Source organism: Carassius carassius, chromosome 29 (assembly GCF_963082965.1).
Source record: "Carassius carassius chromosome 29, fCarCar2.1, whole genome shotgun sequence".
Lineage (NCBI taxonomy): Eukaryota > Metazoa > Chordata > Actinopteri > Cypriniformes > Cyprinidae > Carassius > Carassius carassius.
This window is the reverse complement of record NC_081783.1, coordinates 19,114,230-19,125,227: the sequence shown is the minus strand read 5'-3', so window position 1 is coordinate 19,125,227 and position 10,998 is coordinate 19,114,230. Positions and strand designations below refer to the sequence as shown.

Sequence of the window (10,998 nt, the reverse complement as noted above, 5' to 3'; positions counted from 1 at the left end):
TTAACTCTAAAACAATTTTCACTCAAATTTTTTTTTTTTTTTTGAATGTAAGGAAGTAATTAAAGTGAAAGAAAATCAAATTACCATCATATAAGTTGCAAAGATAGATAGATGCATTTGCTTGAGAAGCACAATTAAATTCTGTTTTCTGAAGAAAAAAAATTTGACTAAGAAAAATCTATTTTTTCTCTTTGGAATTAAGTTTATTTTGTGTGTGTGTGTTAAACATATTTTTTTAACTGTATATACTGTTTATTTAAAGTTATGTATGTATATTTCTTTTTTTATTATTATTATTACTTCTGGTCGATCTACACACAATAAATTCATTGATTAATATGGAACCAACTTTTTCAAATAAACTCTGCACACAAACTTAAGTAAGATGAACTGTGTGGGTTATTGAACAATGGTAATTAACAGTCAAGCTTGTTATTTAGGGTAGCTAAATGTTATTGTTTTAGCTTGAATAAAAGAAATGGAATATAAAAAAGAAAGAAATATAGGTTTTGAAAGTGAACGGAAGCTGGGAGAGAGTTGCCAAAAGGAAGAACGAATGACTAGACAGTTGATTTATTATGTTGGTGACAGTACCTGCTGGCAAACTGCATGACAGCTTTCCCTGATGGCACCCTCAACACATCAAACACCACACTCTTCCATGTCCTCACAATAGGCACTGTGTCAGTCTTAAAGGACAGGCGGCACTGTCAGCGGTGGCTAGGTTGGATTAAAGACAGGCAGTAAATAAAAATATGCCACATCACCATCACAAAGTTTCTCTGGGGATCAATACATCTGTCAATCACTGACTGCTGTCTGCCTGGGCCAAATGGAAATGCATGCATAAGAAAACATGCGATTTTTAAACATGCGAAGTCAAAGGCAAATATACTTTTATTTGAAACATGAGTATGCTATAGCTGTCACTTTAAAGAGAAATATGAAAAAGATTATTAGCACAGCTACAGAATGCATTATGTTCCTTCAACTTGTTCCAGAAAGATTAAAGCCATAGTAACACCCTCGCCATCTTTACTTAAGTCAATATACATGTTTGTTTTGAATACACAATTACATTTTTAACATGCCGTACTGCAAATATTTATTGTTCCGTGCTATTCATTTGACTGTATACATTATTAAACAGTGAACAATTCCGCTAAAAAACCCTTAATAGTTACTGACACAACAGATTTTAAAATGAAAGGACACAAAAAGCGCTGATCTGATGTGTTTGCAAAGGCAAATGTGAGCGTGTGTAACACTGTGGTTGATTCTTAAGGCTATGCATGGCTGGCATTGTACATTTACCTGCATATACTGTAGTCTCCTCTGTGAGGGTTTGTTTGCGTGAAAGCTGATCTGTGAAAAGTGCCATAGACAAAGCTGCATCCACAGGCTCCGAGGCACTGAACTCAGAACAAGCTGAGATGGAAAAATACCTGCATGTTTACCACTTACCGTAGTAATCAAATCCTGCTTTCACAGGAAAAAGCTAAGTGAAAGAGTACCTCTCCGGAGAGCAAAATAGAAGGGTTAAATGATACATTTCTGCAAATGGAAGTCCATTTCTACAGCACTGTATTCCGTCTATAAGAGTAAGGATTTAAATAAGATTGAAACTCTATTATGGCTCTGTTTGCTCCTGCATTTGGAAAAAAAAAGTAATGTTTTTAAAAACTATACAATCTAACACAACTAATAGGGAAGCTGGGGCTAGTTGTCACAGCAGCCATATCTCAACTATTTTGAGTCAAAGGTCAGAAATGAACCACTGTTTTCTCAGACAGTGGTTTTGGGTGTTGGTTTTAAACAATTTCTGCTTGTTTGTGCTTTTTAATGAATTATTTTACTGTATAATGTTTTGCTGAAATGCCATTAAATACCTTAATGTAACTTGACTGCTGGGTCAAGATGTTTAATCATTTTCATAGGCCTGCAATAGCCTATCTTTCTTTTCTTTTTTTAAGTATTTATGTAAAAAGTGCACCCAGTCTCCCAGAAGAGTAATCTTAAATATTGTTTGTTTTACTCGCCTATTGTTGTTCTTGTATTTTGTAATAGTGGCATGAAATCAAAATTCTTTATTTTACTGTCATATCACTGTTGTAAATATTCAGTTTTTTTCCCCAAGTGTTGTTTAATCATTGGAATTAATATTCCTTATGCCCGTGGTTATTTCATATTGGCCGGTCTATGAGCAGCTGGTTGTGAAAACACCAGTCAGACTGTGCCACCTAATGCCACTGCAGAAAACGCACAGGCCCTTAACTAATTCACCGCCATTTCCAATTAGTCTGACAACAATAACCTTTCATCCTGTCATTTATCAATTAGAAGAGAGAAAAAAATTGTACAGCTGAGAGCTGTGCAATAATGTGCAGCTGTGGTGAAGAATTCGGCTTCCCTTTATTACTTTGCGACAAAGGGGAGACAAAGACATATTTCACTCATTGCGTGACTTAATGACTCTAAATGCCGCCCAAGAGCCGACAGAATTCTCGCAAGAGTTCCTTTAAAAGGGAACAGGGTTCTCGCGAGAGTAACTGCCGAGAACGAATGAGACAGCAGCACGCGCCACCTGATGGTGTTAATGAGACATTTTCCATGGCTTTTCCCAACTTCATCTCGATTCTGAGCTCTTAGATAGCAGGCCTATTAAAACTTGGGAAATTAGCAATAAACTAACGATTTCCGCATGAATTATTATTTTTATTTATTTATTTATTTATTTATTTATTTTTCTGGCGTTCTCCAGACACGAGGACAAGATCTTGTAAAGCAAAATGAGGTAAATAGGAAATACAGTAACAACTATCAAATAAATAATAAATACATAAAAATCTCGTTTTTGTATTTCTTTCTTTCTTTTCTCCCTTTCTAAATATAATATATAATATCTTAATTATTCTTTCTTTCTAAATATAATTAAATAATAATTGATAATAATTAATGAATAATTCATGAATTAATTGCATTTTATTAATTAAATTCAGTAAATAACGAATTCACTAAGTAAGTCTTATTATTTTTTTTATTTAGGTTTGATCCTCCAGATATGAATTTCTTTGCTTTGTATGAAATAAAAAAAAAAAAATCAGTTGAATATCTGTCAGCAAGCGATTCTTTGCTAGAGTCTGTTTTACTGCAGTCAATATGATCTCTGTCCATCTCTCCTGTGGATATTCATGGTCTTTTTCATCGACCATCACAATATTAAAATGCTTCATTCACTGTCATGACTGCTTCATTAAGTCCAACGTCTTTCCTGCATGTTTCTTTTTTCACTTTTATTTCAATTTTCTATATTTTTCAGCTTATTTTTATATGAAAATAATTCAGTTTTTTTTTTTGCCAAATAATACCTGTCTGTCTTGATATATACTTATTTCATAGCATTTTTATTGCAGGCTATAGTGAAGATTGTGACCACATCCTCTTCTGTTTAAATGATGTGAGTCTTGTGTTTACACTCTAGTGAAATAATGAGTGTGTGTGTGTGTGTGTGTCAGATCAGGCTGGGCAACTGGTAACCCGACCCTGCGTTTTATTGAGATGTCCATTAATCCTAGCTCTCTGCCCATGACCTCTGACCTCGGCTGACCCCTGCACATGGTGTTGCCGGCCAGAGGGACTCGAGCACTTTTGCGTCCGGATCGTGTCTCCCATCCTGACAGCAGCCCACTCTCTCCCATCGGAGATGGAATCATTAAGCGCGAATCTAAAACGAGGGCCAAGGGAGAGCTTTATCCACACAAATACAGCCATGAGAAAGAGGCTCGGCTCTCATCTCAACGGATAGAGTTACGCTGGAGTGAGAATGATTCAGCTTTTAATTGCATTCTTCTAACTTCATATCACATCTTCATCCATCTCTTCCTCTCTCTCACTATGTCTGTCTCTCCGTTTCTCGCTCGCCCAATCGCCTTGCACACTCCCCAACAAATGCCTTTTGAAGTACAAATCATTCCAAACTGGAATTCATTTTCAAAGGGCTTTTAAGAAGACGAATATGAGAGCCACTTACTTTAAATGATCCATTTATTTGAACGCTCAACGTCGTATCGTTTACCTGCTGCCTATAAAAGAAAACCCTCACCTGTTACCAAGAGTCTAAAAATAAAAGCCGTCCCGAAAGCGCATAGATAAGCTTTCGTTAGGTATCACTGCTTTCTCACCGACGGTCTGAAAGAGAACACCTGATTGGCTCGCTGTCTCTCCTCGAAGCTGTTGTCACCTATCCAAGCTCTGGTGAGCAATTACCTGGCCTGTCGGAATCCAAGCCGAACAGATTGAATTCTGATTGATTTCTGCCCAGGAAAAAGGAGAGAATTTAAAGGTCTTCTTTTTTAATTGGGTATTTGGTGTGTGCTGATGTGAGGAACTTGTCCCTCCCCAGGGATCCTTTATGGGGCAATAATGGCGCTGAGAAACAGCCTGGTCTGCTCTCTCCCTGGAAGGCCGTAACCCCACATTTGTTCTGAGTGCTTTTCTATTATGCATTGATAGCTAAGCATCAATCAATAGTGGAGGGAAGAGAAAACCCAGCGAAACCAACTTCTTAAGTGTAAAACGCCTCTTAATACCAGAGCTTTCAAACAACTTAACCTGGGTGCTTTTATTTCTGCTCAGTGTCTTTGAGAAGAAAGAAGTGTGGAGAGACACTGCTGATGTTTTATTCAACAGCAGGGAATGGGTTCAGGGTAAATGCATGCCACAACAGCATCGATGGCATTTTTATTTTTATTTTTGGCTTTTAGAAAAGTTTGGCATATGCATTTTTGCATAATAACTTTTGGCAATAATGATTTAGCCTAACCGGACTCTTAGCAAATATTTTTGATATTAGACCACAAACAATTAAGCACTCAATTCGTAAAACAACTATTTAATTAAGTTCTATTTTTAAGTACAATTATCAAGAGTGAATAGAAATGATTTGGATTTATATACAATGCTCACACATAAACATAAACCCTTAAAAGGGCAATAAAACATTTTAATAGTACACATTTTATGCTGAGCTGACATTTCAATCATCTGTGTTTAAATGCTATGATTTTATAATCTCTGTATGTTACAAATACATATATCCACTCGGCTGGCCTTCGTAATCTTCATCGTCTACATTCTCCTCTTCGCCTGATATTCTATAAGCTCCGTTTTCTTTTTCCCGGAACTCTTTCCTGAGCTGGGAACCTGGGAAATATAAAGACAAAATGTTTGATTAATTGTAGCATTAATTAATGCACTAAATAAAGCGCAGCCTGTTTACTTTTGATCATATTTAGAAAGCTCCACATTTTCTTAATATTTTTGCCCACAACTTCCTGTAAAACATACACACAGATGCTTGTTATATTTAAACCTCCTCTTTCTATTTTTCTTATAGCTTCTGAACCTATAGGAATGGGTCTGTCCTGTGTCCAGAGTCACCTTTAACTTCCACCTATCCCAGAGTTCATAGCAGTTGGGACGTTCTGGGAAGCAAGGGATAGGGGGGTTGGGACGGCAGGCACTGGTGGTTAAGATAAGGGACAGTCTAAAGGATCAAACCCCCCAGAGAAAGAGATAACAGCCAGACAGTCACAGCAACGACCTGCCACATAATACACAAGCCCTTCCACCCCTTCTCTCTTTCCCTTCCAAATCTCCCCCCATCTAGGACCCTCTCGACCTCCTGTCATCACCAGCCTTTACGTTCCTGCTGGAGAAAGTCCTCGAGTGGTGTACGGTTATCGTCAGCTCTGTCGGATTCTCGGAAGGCCAAGTTCACCTTTAGTGATGAGGAGATGATAAGCTTTGATAGTGGCATATGCGAATCGATCTCCTCCCACTGTTGGTGCGTTCGCATGTCTTTTCTGACCACGCCACAGACCACAGAGAGAACACGAATAACCTAACATACCTCTTTCTGCAGTGTGGACGCATGTTTTTCAATGTTAAAACAAGACAAATGTTCAGGTTAAACATCTGTTGCTTGTATTAAGTTAAAAATTTGCACTGCAATTAGATGAGGAAATCAGCTTGCATGACCGCAAAAGAGTCAGCTAGTCAACTAATATACTAACACTTTTTAATCAGTTTTTATCAGATTATGTAGTTTCAAGCAGGTTTGAAGAGATTACCAATCAGATATACATTATATATATACTCCTGATCTATGAACTAGTTCTGAACAATACAGTTTTCATGAGTGTAAAACATGGAAACAGTGTTGTCTGTGTGTGTGTGTGTGTGTGTGTGTGTGTGTGTGTGTTGAAGCAGCCCCAACAATCATGTTTTTTCAGCTTGTTGACCTCTGACCTTGTTTTCTAAAGGCCGTGTCTGTCTATGAATGAGTGTGTTCTCAGACATACCTCCATGTGTAACCTGTAATCTGGCGGAGGCAGACACCTCTCCGAAGGCGTTCCTGGCGGTGCATGTGTACACACCTGCATCAGTCGGCCCCACTCCTTGAATCTGGAGCCAGCCGGTCAATTCAAACCGCCGCGGACCCCCGCGGGCCTGTAATTACAGAGACACACACCATTGCACATTTAAGCGAAACCAGAACTGTTTCTGAACATTTGACTAGAACGTAAACCTCCTGTTTGAGAGGTTCTTTATCTGTGTACTCTTAAAAATAAAGGATCTGTTAGAATGTCAAGGGTTTTTTTTTTTTTCAATTTTATTGTCCACCAGGAACAAATTAATGTGCACATACCTGTACAGCTGTGCTTGAATCATCAGCAGGAAAAGAAATAACGTCTCCTTCTTTACTCCAATGGATGGAGGCCAATGGATAAGATGACACCTCACAGGAAAAGATGACATCACTTCCTTTGGTTGTGACGATGTCACGGGGAGCATAAGTGATAACTGGTTCTGTAAAGTTTGCAGAAGATAGAAAACTTTGAGCTTTAGAGTAACTGATAAAAAACAATCATGCAAGATTAAAAAAAAAACACCCTGAAGAAAATCTTTGCTACTGAATGCATTTTTTACACGAGCTTCTGTGTTTACTGTAGCCATTTGTTCTGTGTTTTGATTAGCTTGGTTAATTCTTTTAAAGTGTGAGATTGGACACTCACCAGCTGCTAATCATAAACACGATTATAAGGTAAATTCAAACTTAATGGCTGACTTTTTATTCCCACAGCTGAACAAATGGGTTTTCATTTGGGCTTTTCCATGACAAAACTTTTAAATGTGATGGTTATGTTGGCACTCAGACTGTATCCATGACAATGGTTCCTCCTGAGAAGACATTTACATCTATATAAACATTTACATTTACATTAGCAGATGCATTCATACCAAACTGATGAGGCCATTACTTTAGCTGAGGTCACTGAACAAACACGCACTAGACCAAAAATTAAATATCAAATACCAGTAAGAATTTTTTTTAATAGCCAAAGGCCTTTAGAAAGATAAACATATGTCAGGACATGTCCCAGCCATATTGTTATCCCCAAAAGCAAAAGAATCATATTTTTAATGATTTTGGGAGGAATAATATTTTCTTGAAGTAAAAATAAACTTTATTTAGGATGATTGCAATTGCAACTTTATTTTTATATTTATTTGATCAATTTAAAGAAATATAAAATATAAAAACTGTAAAATGTTATTTTAAAATAAATAAAATAGATGTAATAATTGATGAGTGTTGATGCATCATTGTAGTATTTGTTGTGCTGCCTTTAATCCATGCAAAATGTTATACTATCTGTAATAAATTCAAATGCACTTTTAAAAGTTGCATTTAAGGACAACAAAAATGACAGTTTATTGTAGTGTGTATTAGGATTTAATCATAGTACATTTAGAAATACTCACTTGACTTGCAGGGTCCATGGTGCACCAATGTCAGCATCTGACCTTTGCCTTGCTTGTGTTGGGCCGCCCGAAACTGGCATATATTTTTATATGTCTTTCCATCAGAAGCGCAGACTGCTTCCTGCTTACTGCACACACAGATGGCTCTGGGTTCACCTGCAGGGTTTCTGCGTGGGGCTCTGCAGCGCAGACCTTCAGCACAGCGCCCGTAAAAAGCAGACCCAGATCGGGGCTCCGGGTCACACAGTTGCCCCTCATCGTTTCCACATTCCCAGCAACACCCACACTGGTCACGAACCAGCCCGGCTGGACAACCCTGCAGCTGTCTAACATCTGGACAGCGCTCAGGGTGGCACCTTTTAGGGCATCCCTCACCTGGTCGAATGCTCTTCTGCCAGTCAAATCGACCGAGGCGATCCAGATGGACAGACTCAGATATTGAAACTAGCATCAGCACCAGTACAACTAGTAAATAAGCCATTGTCTGTTAGGTTACACTGGTTGAAGTCACCAAAGTCCTCGTCTCTGATAGCAGAAGTAGCTTTTATGTTGATGTAGCAGGCCAAAAGTAGCAGTCTTGTAGGGCAGTCACTAGGCCTGAAAATCCCAAAATGCAGTGTTTCTAGAATTCCTGTGATCATCAGCAAAGCCTTTTCTCCCTGCTCAGTCCTTGAAGTATCTTTATAAACTGAACTTTGTTGCAGTGTCACAAAAGTGCAACAATGAGCAAGGTGGGAAAGAAAACACAGAGGCAGCTCTAACTTTGGTGACCCCCTCTTAAACTGTAGGGTGCCTCCCCCCATTGGCTCAACAAAAGTGTAAAAAAGGTGTGAGCTGGGAGATGAGCAACAACCAATCAAAACACTCAATCCTGAGTTAGAGTGGGGGTGAAACCTGAGTTTGAAATCATAAGTTTGAAACCAAACTGGACACAGATATGGTCATAAATTAACCCTCGCAAACTTGGTCTCAGGTAGTAAATGATTTTTTACATACCCCTTCTATACCCTAACCAAGGCTGTTTTCCCACATAATATGTGAGTTAAGTAATAATAAAACATCAATTCATAAAACAATAATGATTTAAATATTGTGTAACTCAGAGCTTATAGCTCACTGAATCAAAGCGTTCCTATTCACTTTTTATAGCCAATCACAAGAGCCATAAATATCATGTGACTGATCACAGTTTTCAAGGTGCATTTTACAGATCTGATTACAAGTGGAACATTGTTGATTTACATTTACATTTAATCATTTAGCAGATGCTTTTATCCAAAGCAATTTACAAATGAGAACAATAGAAGCAGTCAGGTCAACAAGAGAACAACAACAGTCTACAAGTGCCATGACAAGTCTCAGTTAGTCTAGTATACGCCTAGCCAGGTTTTTGTTGTTGTTGTTGTTTTTTAAATGAAAAAACAAGAAAAGGAAAAGTGCTAGTATTAGTTGGTTAAGTGCTGTCGAAAAAGATGAGTCTTTAGATGTTTCTTGAAAATGAGTAAAGACTCAGCTGTACGAATTGAGATTGGGAGGTCATTCCACCAGCTGGGCACAGTCCAGGAAAAGGTCTGTGAGAGAGATTTTGAACTTCTTTGGGATGGCACCACAAGGCGTCGTTCACTTGCAGAGCGCAAACTTCTGGAAGGCACATAAGATTTAACCAATGAGTTTAGGTAAGTTGGTGCCGTGCCAGTGGTCGTCTTGTAGGCAAGCATCAGTACCTTAAATCTGAAGCGAGCGGCTACTGGTAGCCAGTGTAACCTGATGAGGAGAGGAGTAACGTGAGCTTTTTTTGCTCATTGAAGACAACCTCGCTGCTGCATTCTGGATCAACTGCAGAGGCTTGACAGTACATGCAGGATGGCCCGCCAGGAGAGCATTACAATAGTCCAGTCTGGAGAGAACAAGAGCTTGGACAAGAAGTTGGGTGGCTTGCTCTGATAGGAAGGGTCTAATCTTCCTAATGTTGTATAAGGCAAACCTGCAGGACCGGGTCGTTGTAGCAATGTGGTCTGTGAAGCTTAACTGATGATCCATCACAACTCCTAGGTTTCTGGCTGTCCTCGAAGGAGTAATGGTTGACGAACTCAGCTGTATAGAGAAGTTGTGATGAAGCAATGGGTTAGCTGGAATCACCAGGAGTTCTGTCTTCGTAAGGTTAAGCTGAAGGTGATGGTCATTCATCCAGCTAGAAATGTCACTCAGACAGGCTGAAATGCGAGCAGCTGCCGTCGGATCATCTAGCTGGAATGAGAAGTAGAGTTGGGTGTCATCAGCGTAGCAGTGATAATAAAAGTTCATAAAGTACAAAAAGATATTAAAAAGAAAGACAGTAAGAGTCTTCATTTTATTGTGTTGTTTAATCACAAATTTGACATTTTAGCTCTGTAGTTGCAGTTGTTGATATCAGACATGCTGAAGACGTTCAGTAAGGTATTGCACATTTATTTGGACACGTTTCTACAGTCATTCAGTCTAGGTTATTAAGTTATTTTTATTTTTAATAGTTATTTATTCATATCCTTTGTTGCTCAAATGCTTTCAACCAGCTATTTGTTAATAGGACCATGTTGATGTGAAATTGGTCTGGAAAAAAACGGTTTGGACCCTGTTTACACCTGAATTTAGGTAGACTTTGTTCTTTAATCTTTTTTTTCCAGTGACACCAAGAAATTACTAATTTAGTGTAAGTGTTAAGACCGATTAAAAGCCACAAAACTCTCATTTTGACTAAGAGGGGACTAAAAACATTGAGCAGATTTGTTGTTGCAGGCCTATGTGAAAAACAAAATGCTCCTCCATTACAAGAGAGCTTATCTGTGCTGTGAAAGAAAGTGAGAAGACATTTAGCTCCTCTCTCTCTCACTAATGTCCTTAGTTTATCTGCTGCTCTCACCTCGCCACGTTAAGCCAAAACAAACAATTAGGCGGCCATTAAGGGCCCATTGTTAATTGTAAATAATCCATCATTAATATTGATTAGCTGTGGCGAGCAGATCTCATTCACTTCTTACCTCCTAATGAGTGGGTCTTAGTGGGCTAATTGCTTCAGGCTATTTCTATCCGACACCGTAGAGGCTGCAGCGAGCTCTGGAGTGTGCCTTGAGTTTTACTATTAACTAACACAGATTGAACGTCCATGATAAGATCAGACCCCACTCCAATTAA

At 38.5% G+C, this 10,998-nt stretch overlaps 1 protein-coding gene across 1 annotated transcript; it reads right to left on the bottom strand.

The window, feature by feature from the left end:
- Positions 1–4,875: 4,875 nt before the first annotated feature.
- On the bottom strand, positions 4,876–8,339 carry kazald2 (Kazal-type serine peptidase inhibitor domain 2). Its single transcript, XM_059516765.1, has 4 exons — positions 7,828–8,339; positions 6,710–6,870; positions 6,363–6,510; positions 4,876–5,202 (listed from the first exon to the last, which is right to left on the bottom strand). The coding sequence occupies exons 1-4, from the start codon at positions 8,306–8,308 to the stop codon at positions 5,081–5,083; spliced, it is 912 nt and encodes a 303-aa protein (XP_059372748.1). The 5' UTR covers positions 8,309–8,339; the 3' UTR covers positions 4,876–5,080.
- Positions 8,340–10,998: the final 2,659 nt, after the last annotated feature.

What these genes read in the sequence shown, in the direction of transcription:
- kazald2 (XM_059516765.1), bottom strand. Translation starts at nt 8,308, where the DNA reads ATGGCTTATTTACTAGTTGTACTGGTGCTGATGCTAGTTTCAATATCT. An exon ending in ATTCAAGCACAGCTGTACAG is followed by an intron (nt 6,511 to 6,709) that starts GTATGTGCACAT and finishes CTGTAATTACAG; the next exon opens with GCCCGCGGGGGTCCGCGGCG. An exon ending in ATTACAGGTTACACATGGAG is followed by an intron (nt 5,203 to 6,362) that starts GTATGTCTGAGA and finishes TATATTTCCCAG; the next exon opens with GTTCCCAGCTCAGGAAAGAG.